At 32.9% G+C, this 13,215-nt stretch overlaps 3 protein-coding genes across 3 annotated transcripts in view; all 3 read left to right on the top strand.

Annotated features, from left to right (window-relative positions):
• Positions 1 to 826: 826 nt before the first annotated feature.
• LOC140043998 (uncharacterized) lies at positions 827 to 4,535 on the top strand. Its single transcript, XM_072088481.1, has 5 exons — positions 827 to 1,159; positions 2,161 to 2,287; positions 2,538 to 2,646; positions 4,437 to 4,450; positions 4,498 to 4,535. The coding sequence occupies exons 1-5, from the start codon at positions 827 to 829 to the stop codon at positions 4,533 to 4,535; spliced, it is 621 nt and encodes a 206-aa protein (XP_071944582.1).
• Positions 4,487 to 9,976, top strand: LOC140044823 (uncharacterized). Its single transcript, XM_072089501.1, has 5 exons — positions 4,487 to 4,627; positions 5,274 to 5,446; positions 5,751 to 5,886; positions 8,161 to 8,208; positions 9,630 to 9,976. Exons 1-5 carry the CDS (start codon positions 4,546 to 4,548, stop codon positions 9,905 to 9,907), a joined length of 717 nt encoding a protein of 238 aa, XP_071945602.1. The 5' UTR covers positions 4,487 to 4,545; the 3' UTR covers positions 9,908 to 9,976.
• A 1,646-nt stretch (positions 9,977 to 11,622) lies between these two features.
• LOC140044813 (uncharacterized) overlaps positions 11,623 to 13,215 on the top strand; it is a 9,749-nt gene continuing 8,156 nt past the window's right edge. Inside the window, exons 1-3 of the mRNA XM_072089492.1 lie at positions 11,623 to 11,969; positions 12,482 to 12,654; positions 12,945 to 13,108. Of these exons, the coding sequence (XP_071945593.1) occupies positions 12,583 to 12,654; positions 12,945 to 13,108 (236 nt within the window). The 5' untranslated portion in view covers positions 11,623 to 11,969; positions 12,482 to 12,582. The remainder of the gene's footprint in view (positions 11,970 to 12,481; positions 12,655 to 12,944; positions 13,109 to 13,215) is intronic.

Here is a 13,215-nt window from a genome sequence, read left to right on the forward strand (position 1 = left end):
AAAACATCTTAATAGTAATGCCTAAACTACACCAGGCCTCGTGTGAGATAAGAAAAAAATATTAAGACCCGTTAAACCACTAAGGCTCTCATGTTATGGTAGGCCTTCCACATTTTCATTTTCATGAACTGGGATATTGTTATAAACCATCAGGATAATAATAACATCATAGTTCTAATATTTCTAATATTTTTAATATTTCTAATATTTTTAATATTTCTAATATTTCTAATATTTCTAATATTTCTAATATTTCTAATATTTCTAATATTTCTAATATTTCTAATATTTTTAATATTTCTAATATTTCTAATATTTCTAATATTTCTAATATTTCTAGTACAGTATTTCTAATATGTAAATTAATAATCTAAAATATGAAGAATAACATAAATCGGTTTCTTCTGTTTACCAATTATAAAATTAATTTTCTGGGAGTGATGTATTGATATACCGTAATACAGAAATACTTAGGCCTATAACGCATAGTAAAACAAAAAACTGTATGTTTATACTCTTTCTAAAATAATGGTATATTATACAAATAACGAGTGTTCATTAGTTGAATGGTGAGAATATTCCATAGTATTGTAATATCTAAATATAATCATATCTACTGAACGACACCCGGGCAATAAAAAATATATAAATAAGGGAATAGACATTTCTTTACATTTCAATACAATAATATAGGTCTAGGTCTAGATTAAATCATACGAGATAAAGTAATATTGATTTATTTATTGATTTATAAATTCAATAACTTAATTAAATTGTTTTTAACGCACGAACGTTAGGCTGTCTGTCCATTATTTTAATGTCTACAATGGCGACGGAAACAACACTTTTCCAAGCTGTTGTATGCCTGTTTCTTTTCCCTCTCACAAGTGCCGTTGTGACATGTCCCAATACGGAAACAAATGCCATCTACCATGGTCGCAAGCACTGGACAATTCCAGATGCTATGACTACTTACAACGATACTGACTTGGCGAGTTGTTCAGTGTTTTGTCGTCAAGACACTAACTGTAAATCGTTCGCGGTTGCTGAAGACACCTGTACGCTGTATTCCATACAGGTGGGCAAGAATACCAGGAAGCTTGTTAAAGATATAAAGTCGGTGCATTTTGATAGTCTACAAGTGACACAAAAAAATCAGGTAGGCTTACAGTAGGTTTTTATATTCCTTCAAGTAATAGTCCATGTTTTTTCATTACCATTTAAACCCGACCGGTGCTTATCAGAACGTGAGTACGTTTATACGGTTATTAAGCCTATCCACACATTATAAGCAAACGTTACCGAAATGATGTAATTGACAACTGTTGTTTTTTCAAGTTTTCAAACTAGTTTTCTAGTGCAGACTATGTAAACTTGTAAAAGTAAAAGTAGTACCACTCTATAGCAAACTTTTTAACACTTTTCTAAAGTTTGCTAGCGTAAAATATGCTTACAAATTGATACAGTACGTTCTCTCGTCACCCTAAAACATGGTGCAATTAGAACATTATCGTTTTAAAGTATATAGATATAACGTGTAGTATATTTTGTACCTTATTTCATTTCAAATGTAAATTCAACAGCCAAATACAAATTAAGAAAGGATTTGCTAAATATATGCTGGACATACTTCAGCAAACTCGTGACTTTGAAAAGAAACATTAATGAATGTTTAACCTGCTTTTTATATTATTTTATTTTATATATTTATACAATAATGATTTTATCAAATAATAAAATATTCAAACGTACTACCTAGAACTTGTTTTATGAACTTGATATTGAAACGGTTAAGACTATTTTACCAAATTGTTATAAGGAGACTCCATGTCCTTAAGTTCAGAACTTCAGTTCATAGAGTACGATAATACGTAACACTATAACATAAATGAATTTTTTAATGGAGCTTACTAAGCTAAACTTAGAACATGTCAACACGCACACTTTACAGATGGTGTACGTAACCGTAGACCCCATTGACAGGATGTCGATGATGATTGTGGATTCGTTTTCACTTTTTAACCTTCTGCTAGAAGATGCACATTTCTGATTGCTCTTGTTTTCCCAGTGTTTTAAGGCGACAACTCATCCTACATTGTTTTTATTGGATAAACAACTTTACATTTTGTTATAGCATGTTTTTTTATGTTTCTCTTTTAGAGTCGTTTTGGAACATGTCTAGCGGGAAACTTGTGTGACAATGGAGCAACTTGCGTTAATGACTGTAGTGACAGAGGTTACAGCTGTATTTGTGCAGAGACTTTCCGAGGTATTAACTGTGAACATAGTAAGTAGAAATTATAATAATTTGGATATTCATTTGAATAGCACCATATAATAAATGCTTTTGTGTATTTTTTTATATGAATGATAATATGTACCTGTATGGATGAACGTCACTTTGATTTGATTTGACCAATCTCAAGCGATGGATTATTCTAACAGTCGCGTTGCGTCTACGTTCTTGCGTTACGTCCAGGCTATACATATAATAGTAAGACATTCGATAAGCTTATTTGCTATATTTTGTGATATAGGAGTAATACATAGACTGAGTTTCCAAGCAACTATTCCAATCGAAGAACCTAGACGTATAACTCATTTCTGGTCTGAAGGTAGACTTTATATTGTTACCCGTAATACTGGGTAAGTACAAACTAGACACGTGATTACAGCCTTCACATGAAATAATGATCGCCTACATGTTAACATTCATTTCGCTGTACCTAAAAACACAATTATAGTTTTCGATAAGCGTGATGTAAAATATTACCACAAGTCAATTGTTGTCTTAGGTTATGATTTCCTAAACTATGGCTATAGGTAATGGATAGTGACAATAAGTTAGCATACATGATTGAAAATGTTCATCTGGTTTGTAGGTATAAGTATCTTGAAAATATTCTTTTTTCCAAACCAATAATTAGTAAAAACTAACCTTGACAGTTTCGCTGTCCTGATCGGACAGCTTCTTCAGAAATAATGACGATCTATCATCAAACAGACTGACCTCTAGAGGGCCTATTCTGTTTAATGACAGGGTCATACACGTGACTGAGTTGGTGGGTGCCCTCGTCTCTGTTGATGATGGGGAGCCCAGTCTCTCCCATTGTAGCGAACCTGTATTTAGAATTTCTAGAACAGAAAGCTATATAGCGTTTGCACCCTTAGAATGTAAACCTCGGTTATGGAAACGCTACGTGGATGACGTTCTTGAAATTGTTAAACAAGACCAAGTTGAAAATCTCACACAACATCTCAATTCATCTGACCCAGCTGGCACCATAAAGTTCACCTATGAGAAAGAATATGAAAACAAGATCCCTTTCCTCGATTCTCTCATCATTAGAAAACCAAATGGATCTGTCAAACTTTTAGTATATAGAAAACCGACACATACGGACCAGTACCTACATTTTGATTCCCACCATCCTGTACATCAAAAACTGGGAATAATCAGAACACTATTTGACCGTATGAATTCCATTGTCATTATGGATGCAGATCGTAATACAGAAGAGGCCAATATAACATCAGCCCTTTCCAGATGTGGCTATCCTAAGTGGTCTTTCAACCAAGTAAAGAAAAAAATGAAAGAAAATAAAAAAGTAACATCCAAGAAGAAAGAAAACACCACGGAAAGCAAAGGATTTGTAGTCGTCCCTTATGTAGCAGGACTTTCGGAGCGAGTTAGCAAAGTGTTTAAGGAGTTTGGCATCAACACAGCTATGAAACCCCACACTTCATTACGCCAACTACTTGTCCACCCAAAAAACCAAGTTGACAAATTGAAAGTGGCTAATTGCGTCTACGAAATCTCATGTTCTAATTGTGATCACACCTACATTGGAGAAACGGGTCGTTGTTTTGGCACAAGGTTAAAAGAACATAGAAAAGAAACAGAAAAGATAACCCAACAGAGAAAGAACTTCACTCGTCAATCACATAGAGAATCAAAAAATGAACTGAGCAAATCAGCTATAGCAGATAATGCCGTCAAGTTAAATCACATAATAGACTGGACACAACCTAAAATCATCGACAGGGAACCAGATACAAACAACCGACGCATCAGAGAAGCCATCTGGATCCGCAGACGAGGAAAACAAATCATCAACAGAGACGAGGGCACCCACCAACTCAGTCACGTGTATGACCTTGTCATTAAACAGAATAGGCCCTCTAGAGGTCAGTCTGTTTGATGATAGATCGTCATTATTTCTGAAGAAGCTGTCCGATCAGGACAGCGAAACTGTCAAGGTTAGTTTTTACTAATTATTGGTTTGAAAAAAAGAATATTTTCAAGATAAGTTAGCATACAATCTAATTGCTTGTGCACGTGCGCTATGTTGCTTTATTTTACTCAATATAAAGATTTTGTTTTGTTTAGGCTAACAGACTCTCTTATCTTTTATTTAATTTGTATTTGTGTGCAGAGAATCATCAAAAGGTCTTTATGTGTTTAAATATGACGTGCAGATGTCTACGTATGAGCAGATCCAGTTCATAGCAGACAGTCTAGTGTGGCGTGTTAGAGTATTTACTATGGACGATGATGTGTATGTTTCAAAGGGAAAGACTTATTCTACAGATCGAATGCACGTGTATCGCTTCAATCCAGAAACCGGTAATGATATTACTTTTTGACATAATATAAAAATTGATATCGTTTTTTAAAATTTCTATTTTTTTTTTGGTCCATGTCATGCTAACATCCATGTTATGTCGTCAAATTAGTATCAATTATCATCATTTATTGTCAATTAAACTAAAGAAGATGTGCTATCTATTTAACAAAAAGATAGATATTTTTTAGTTTAAATGATATTTCAATTCTGTTTAAACTCTTTTACTCTTGCACTTATATTTTGGTGTAGAAATGTGTAATTTTGCAACTAAAGTGTATTATATAATTAAAATATTCTAATTCAAATTCACATCTCTAACTACTGCTTTGATAAGTAGTTTTTTTATATATTAAAATGACTTAGTGCTAGTGGAAAAACTCATTGATACAGAGGCCTAAATATTTCACACAAGCTACACAAGTTTGTGTATATCCCTACCAGGAGGCAGGTAGTTGTACCATTTGCTCAACATTGTAGTAAGTTGAAATAAATGGCTTCAAATATATTCTCTAAACACTTTGATTCTCGATTGTACGCATGCGCAACAAATTGTTACAGAAATCCTCATCGTATGTATTCTCAAAAACGATAAAATAATACAGTACAAAGAAAACAATAATGTAATAAATAATTGATTTTCTAAAGAACAATTTGAGGATACATTCACAATTGAATGTGGGGGTTGCTCAACATCATTTCTACAAGATAGCAGAGGAGACTCAAATTTGTTCGTTGCTCGATATAAAAACCCAGACAAAACTACAAACTCGGAAATGTATTCATTTACAAGAGATACAATTGGTGGAAAATTCAGTCAGGTAGTTTTGTTTTATTTAATTTGTTTTTATTCTTAATTTTAGATACATTAGTAGTTAGTGTGTGTAAGAAATGATTTTCCAAATGATCGTAAAATCAAAACGTTAACTACACTGGGTTTGTCTACCAATCGTCATCCGTTCATTTTTAGTGAAATCATAATTTTGGTGTTTTTTTTTACAGAAGTGTTTGACAGTGTAGACAGAGAATTTGTTGGGTACAACTTTCTAAATCCAGTTACCTTTGTACCAGGTCACTTAGTTTATATAAAATCACTAAAATAACTACGTTAATTTCTTCATAAAGGTAATTGCAACAAATGGATTAGATGCCACAAAAATTTTTGAAATGGACGGAAGTAACTACCTAGTTTTGGCACAGAAGGACAATACAGGTGGAGATGTCCAAGACACGTTGATATATCGGCAACGTCACGATTACGGTAAGAAATATTACATATAATTATATACACTATTAACTTATAAATAACAGGTTCGTGTACAAGAATAGTTGCCGTTTTGTAATACATGGCCCGATAACAGATACACATATTTTAATTAGAAGATAATATATATATATATATACATATTAATAATACACAATTTTAAGTTCAAACAAATTCAAATCATGACTAAAATGGTTAGGAGGAATTTTAGATTTCAAAAACAAAAATAGAAGATGGACAGGAACTGAAGAGAAAATTGGCTAATGCTGAAAAGGAATATCATTTTGTATTTGGCCTATATCAAAGAACTTATAACACAAGAATCTCCTGTTCGTCCGAAGCGCGTAACAATTTCGAAAGGCATTGTGGGATAGAATAGAGCTATGGGTGGCGCCATTGTGAGCCATGGAGTAGGGCGCCCGCATCAAATTAGAAAGTCAAAATCATAGAGGGGATCTGCTAATGCTCTAGGGGGGATAGAGTAATTGACTGAGGAGTAGGGCGCCCGCATCAAATTAGAAAGTCAAAATCATAGAGGGGATCTGCTAATACTCTAGAGGGGTAGAGTAATTGACTTCCTAGTTTGGAGGGGGCGCTGCTCCATGCTGTGAAATGGCGTCGCCCAGTTTGACCTTTTAACCCTGTACTTCCGATACTGTGTTTTGAATGCAAATTGAAGAACAGGAGATTCTTGTGTTATAAGTTCTTTGCCTATATCCACATTACAAAGAAATTAGACAGTTTTAATTTATTCATACAATTAATAATGAATAACCTGGTAAGATTTACCCTTTTTCGCATATTAACAAGGAATTTAAACTCGATAATTAAATTTATCTTGCTAGAGTACTCAGATAGATGTATTCATTATATACTATTATATGGGCAAATTGCACCACAAATTATTGAATAAAAGAATGAAGTAGAGGGCACTCCATAGTACACACCTCTGCATAGAGTACAATTATACTGTATATACAAATCCCCTTCCCATCCTCCCCCACACCCGAAAATAATATATGTTGTCTAGTCTAGTGTGTGACTAGGCTTAATTTCACCCTTTTGGAGGAGTATCGTGTAATGTGTATGCATTCAGCTTCTCACGGCTGAGAACTTTGTTCAAATTATCTTAAAATGATTTTTGTTAAATTATTATTTAATTTTTTGTTTATTATTGTTGTTTGTGCCGTGACATTTTTAATTAGGTTATATGCATGATATGCATATAACCTCTTGATTCTGTCAAAATCTTTATTTATTTATTAGGTTATATGCATTATTATGCATATAACCTCTTGATTCTGTCAAAATCTTTATTTATTAGGTTATATGCATTATCATGCATATAACCTCTTGATTCTGTCAAAATCTTTATTAGGTTATATGCATGATAATGCATATAACCTCTTGATTCTGTCAAAATCTTTATTTATTTATTTATTAGGTTATATGCATGATAATGCATATAACCTCTTGATTCTGTCAAAATCTTTATTAGGTTATATGCATTAATGCATATAACCTCTTGATTCTGTCAAAATCTTTATTTATTTATTTATTGATTTATTTATTAGGTTATATGCATTATCATGCATATAACCTCTTGATTCTGTCAAAATCTTTGTTTATTTATTCTTTCCTTAGCACTATTTTGTCCGTGAATTATCTTGATATCAGTTTCATCTAGCTAAGTCAATTTTTCAGAGTATATTCCTTATGGCCAGGAATCGATGTGGTTATGTTTTCACGGTGCGCAATGGCATTCAAGGTACCGAGATCGAGTCTCACCTTGGGAAACGAAAAAAAAATTTTTTTTATTATCCGTATTGTTTGTTCAAATTTATTTCTTTGTGTATAGATTATACACATGATTTATAATGAAATCTAGATAAAAAGTAACTTATGTCTTTATTATTATGTAACAACAAATGTGGTTTATGACATTATACGCATATGGATCTTTGATCGGATTGTGATACCGGCTATGGTGTTCGCGTTAGCAAGGTCCTATCATATATTATAAATAATTAAAGATTCTGAGAAAATCAATGAATCAATATATCTTTTAAAAATCAATTATCTTTATTTAAATCAATGCATATAACCTATAATTCGTCATATAGTGACGAATTAAATATAGTTAATTTTGTTTTTGTAATAGGTGGTTAAAATAAATATGTTATTAACAGATGAAGATTATACACTCTTGAAACACAGAATTGATTAGCTAAAATAAATTGTTGTTTTTCTTTATTATTTTGTCTGTTTCAGGAAGGCCTGCAACAGCATCAGTGTTCGCAATTTTTATTCTCAGTGAAGGTAGGCCTAAACTTGTCAAGTTAAAACAGAAATGTTCGAGTGTTCCGAGTACTGATGGTTCGATTAACACTTACACGCGAAGAGAGACACGCTGCATGCAAGCGTCAAGCCGATTTTTCACTAGGCGAATTTTAAAGCGTCATAGCTCATTTCCTGAGCTCTGATTGGTAGCGCAATATTTCGCTTGGCAAAAAGTAGAAACAATTCGAACTTATTTTGTTTTCCTATGCAATTAAGACAGAAATCATGAATAATACATTACCTTAATTATTTTCTATTAGAATTGCAAGATAGCTATCTTCTTCCTAAATATACTAAACCTAACCCTCTAAATAATCTCTCTCAACTAATAAAAAAACAGACCAAACATTTCGGTTGGCAAACGCTTCTTACACAAATTATTTAATGTCTCTGCATGCTAATTATTCAAATGAATTATTCATGATTTCTGCCTTAATTGCATAGGATAAAACATAATGCGTACCGGCCTTAATAAAGAAATGTATCCGATGTTCGAATATTTCAAATAATAATAATATTATCAGCGTATCAATTTGAACGCAAAACAAATTGACTAAAATCAACGTACCTGGTGTGTTTCACAGTATACTATAAACCTTTCCACTTTCACTTTTAAATTAAAATGTACCGGTACACATTCCAGTCGATTCTCGATACTGTATCTATTTCCGAAGTATCAGAAGAATATTATACAAATAATGAATGTTTATGAGTGCAATGGTACAAATAATGGCACGAGGTGAATGATGAAAGGTTATATCAACGAGGCAAAGCCGAGTTGATATAACCTTTCATCATTCACCAAGTGCCATTATTTGTACCATTGCACGAATACAAAACATTCATTATTTGTTTTATATAACATCTAGACGGTTTTTTTTCGTACACAAAAATGTTTCAAAAAGTACTATTTAACGATCGTTGAATAGTGCGTACTATTGCACGCCATGTGACCCACATTCGTCCAATCAAATGACAGGAATTTATATAGGTGTTATATAATTAGTAATATGCCCCACATGTGTATCTAGTAGTAACCTAACTTTTAAGCACCATTTATGTGATATGAGATGCTGTATTTACAAAATATTCCTATGAAATAGATGTATGTCGAGACTATAGCACATTCGATTAAATACAAAACACAACCCATAGAAGCATGCTCAAAACACATTTCAAGTAAAGGTGTTCACTGTTAAAACACCTTCATTAACATGTAGGCCTATGATATAATATTTGTTTCGGAGAGACAATTTATATACAGTACCTTAATTACCAATATTAAAAACAATAAATCATAGCCTTCAGCTTATAATATATCTGTTAAGAGTTTTTATTGAAATAATATTAATTCATTTAACAACATTTGTATGATTTAACTATGCTTGACAATGTTTCAGAATGCTATACTGCTACTGATGGTGTTGATTATCAAGGTATAGTAAGTACCACCACTGGCGGTTACACGTGTCAAAAATGGACAGACCAAACGCCTCATACACACAGTTTCACACCAGAGACATATCTTGGTTCTGGGTTAGGAGACCACAACCATTGCCGTAACCCTGATAGTATCACTCAGCCCTGGTGTTACACAACTTCTGCAGCACAAAGATGGCAAATTTGTGATGTTGGACCTCCAGTGACAAGTTGTAGTAGGTTACCGTTCAATACTTGAATACAGTTATTTTCTTTTCAAATGGGCGGCATTTTATCGCACCTATTAGCCCCTATCGTATTAGTATTATTGGGTATTAGTTTTAACTATGAAAAGTTCTTGGCAAATAAGATCAGGCTTTTCAGTAGAAGCGTAAAGTAAGTTATCAATATATTTTATTTACATTTATTCAAAATGAGTGAAATAAAGTTGTTTCCAAGTAGTGGTTAGTTAAAGAATAAAAAGAGTTGCGGCAGGTTCATTAATAGATTTTTAATGCATTTGAATGAATATATTATTTAAATCACCAGTAGGTTAGTAATCCTAGAGGGATGGTTGTCCATAGGGTATTTTTTATTGGGGAGGTGGTTGTCCTAGGAGGTAGTAGTTGTTCTGCTAGGTAGTTGTCCTAAACGGGAATTCCCTAGGGGTAGTTGTTCTATTGGAACTCCAGCAACAAACTGCAGTAGGTTTAATACTTCCACTATTTATAAATTATTCAAACGGGTATCATTTTTTTACAAACGTCTGTTATTTTAGTAGGCCTTATTATGGTGTATTAAGTTAGTGTTAGAGGAATAATCTGTCGACTATTTGATCTAGATTTTCACAAATAAGACCACAAAATAGTGAGTGAGTGGCCGAGCGGTTAAGACAGTGGAACCGTAATTACGTAGCCATAACATCGGCAGGGGTTCGAGGCTCACTCACTCCATGGTTCTGGTGGTAGAACGAGTCTTCTCGGATAAGGACTATAAACCGTAGGTCCAGTGTACACATCTAGCTCGTGTGCACTTTAAAGAACCTAGTACATCTTTCGAGACGAGTAGGGGGTCACCCCGGTGTATTAGTACATCACAGCCACTGATCACCAACTGGGCCCTCTGGGAGACCAGTCTTTGACTGAAGAGGTTACCCAGTATAAATATAAATTTCAATCAATTCAATTCAATCTTGATATTTGCATATGTGTATCGGAAAGTGAACTGCTTTTTAGTAATACACCATTCAAAGGGATTAATTTACTTTTGTCAATGCTAAAATTATATATATATATATATATATATATATATATATATATATATATATATATATATATATATATATATATATATATATAAATCCAAAGGCAAATTACTGAAAAAAATGACAATGCTGTGGGTATCAGTGGCTGGATCTCAATGGAGATACAAAAATAAAAAGCGAAAAGCTAAATCAAAACGATAAAGTAAACAGCCAGAAAAGTTAGCAGAGCTTTCGGGCAACACTAGCCCTTCATCAGTGCAAGTTATATATATATATATATATATAAATCGTGGTGAATTTAACGCAGACCATGAAAGCGAAAGTGCTCGATACAAAATGTAGAGCCAAATATAAATAAATGAAAGACGCTAGTAAATTACCAACTGAACATTTTATTGCACTACAGGCTGTTTCATGAGTATGAACTCAATCTTCAGGTGCTTGGCTCTGAATGATAGTCACAAGTGAATATAAAAAGCTATAATGAAGTCTTAAGGCAAACTGTTTATGTGAACAATAGTATGCTAATTAGCAAGTACAACACATCTCTATTTCCTGGACAGTCTATTGTTAACCAAATTCTTATTATCTAAATTACTGATACCTTAATAGAAACTTTCTCCTATGTCTACATATTCAGGTTGAGATTATCAGACCGTTAGGATAGAGTGCTCAATACCAAGGTAGAGCAAAAATAAATAAAATAACAGCAGAAAACTTGGTTACAATTAAAAAGTTTAGATGTTTGATTAATAATAGAGCCGAAGAATGGGAATGCCAGGGATAATCTTCTGTAACATAGATTTGTATCACTCTATATTCTGACTTGACGTGCACAACTGTATTTCCATAAGTGAGAGGGTGTTGATATAGGAGCATTGATTTCGTATAATTTTTCTTTTTTTAATCTGTGTGGTGTAATGTCTGCTTTTTTTTGTTTTCCAATGTATTAAAGAAAGATTGAAAAAAAGACCACAATAGTGCAACTATAACACTCTCTTCTTAACATGTTTTTTCTTTCTTTTTGCCTGTTTCATCATACGGATTTAAGTTAAAAGTAAGTTTTTTTTATATTTTGTATTACGCTAGAGACCGGACAGGACAACAAACAAACACAGATAAACCATCATTGGATGGAAATGTCATTTACTATAATGACGAATATTTAAACGTGTATATTGTTAAAACATAGATGACGTATTAACACAAATCACTTAGTATAAAACTAAAAAAAAAATATAAAATGGGTTACGCCCTATGCGTTATGTCATCTGAAACCATAAATCAAATACTGCATAACGGATATCAGTAATCGGACTATTTTTAAACAATTAATTGTTGCGTTACCGCATGCATAATGGCGTTGGTCCCACAGAGCTCTAAACTTTGAAACCATTTTAAAGCTGCATATTTGTATGGGTAATGGTAGAGCTGTGGCACAAATTAAACATTCATGATCCAACTCGTGTGACAGAGCCAGTTTAAACAAACATTAGTGACTTTGACTTTGTATTATATTTTTTATAATTATGTCGTTTTTCTTATATATAAAAAAATATTTTAAAATAGAGTGGAAACTTGTGTACAAAGCTGTTTCTGGTGTTAATAACGTTGACCTGTATGATCTGTGGAACACAGCAGGATCAAGAAATGAAGGAAACCAAGATGCCATGAAGCTTGATGATTCCTTCAGAGACCATTACAAAAGCAGCCTAGTTGACGCTTGGGATAAGGTTTCAAAAGTAAGGAAAATAATAATAATTTTAATTGTAAAAAAAATATATTTAAAATATTGATTTTTTTTTATAATGCTATATTAGTGGAATTGAATAGTAATAGGATTGAATAATATTGGTATTATGTTACAGAAAAGGAAGAAACAACATAGAATTTTCTTACGGTGGTAGCCTCTCTTTCTCTTAGCCAACTTAGCCAAAATAATCCTGCATCAAGTCTCTCTTCTTTTCTTGCTACACTCAACATCTCCCCTTTTATCTACGCCCTTACTTGTTATTTTATACTTTTTTTGAAGGTAAAGATTGCTCTTTACGACAATGGAGAATCTAAATTGTCGTTGATATTCAACGCTGTAGGCGCTACTAAAACTGAATGGTTCACAAAAGCAAGACTTCTGAACTACCCGTGGAAAGACCTTCGTACTAAAACACCAGCAACTTTTAACATGGTAATGACAGGGTGGGTTATTTTTTGTTTAGTTCTACTTAATAAGCACATACACTAAAATACTAAATGAAATGTTTGCCAAAGGAATTAAATACTGTATTAGGAACACCAATCCCATG

The sequence above is a fragment of the Antedon mediterranea genome, chromosome 3 (assembly GCF_964355755.1).
Source record: "Antedon mediterranea chromosome 3, ecAntMedi1.1, whole genome shotgun sequence".
Lineage (NCBI taxonomy): Eukaryota > Metazoa > Echinodermata > Crinoidea > Comatulida > Antedonidae > Antedon > Antedon mediterranea.

Excerpts from the sequence above, each read along its gene's own strand:
- LOC140043998 (XM_072088481.1), top strand. The coding sequence starts at position 827 with ATGGCGACGGAAACAACACTTTTCCAAGCTGTTGTATGCCTGTTTCTT. Across the intron at positions 1,160-2,160 it reads AAGTGACACAAAAAAATCAG|AGTCGTTTTGGAACATGTCT; the intron begins GTAGGCTTACAG and ends TTTCTCTTTTAG. Across the intron at positions 2,288-2,537 it reads AGGTATTAACTGTGAACATA|GAGTAATACATAGACTGAGT; the intron begins GTAAGTAGAAAT and ends TTTGTGATATAG.
- LOC140044823 (XM_072089501.1), top strand. The coding sequence starts at position 4,546 with ATGGACGATGATGTGTATGTTTCAAAGGGAAAGACTTATTCTACAGAT. Across the intron at positions 5,447-5,750 it reads TTGGTGGAAAATTCAGTCAG|GTAATTGCAACAAATGGATT; the intron begins GTAGTTTTGTTT and ends TTCTTCATAAAG. Across the intron at positions 8,209-9,629 it reads AATTTTTATTCTCAGTGAAG|AATGCTATACTGCTACTGAT; the intron begins GTAGGCCTAAAC and ends ACAATGTTTCAG.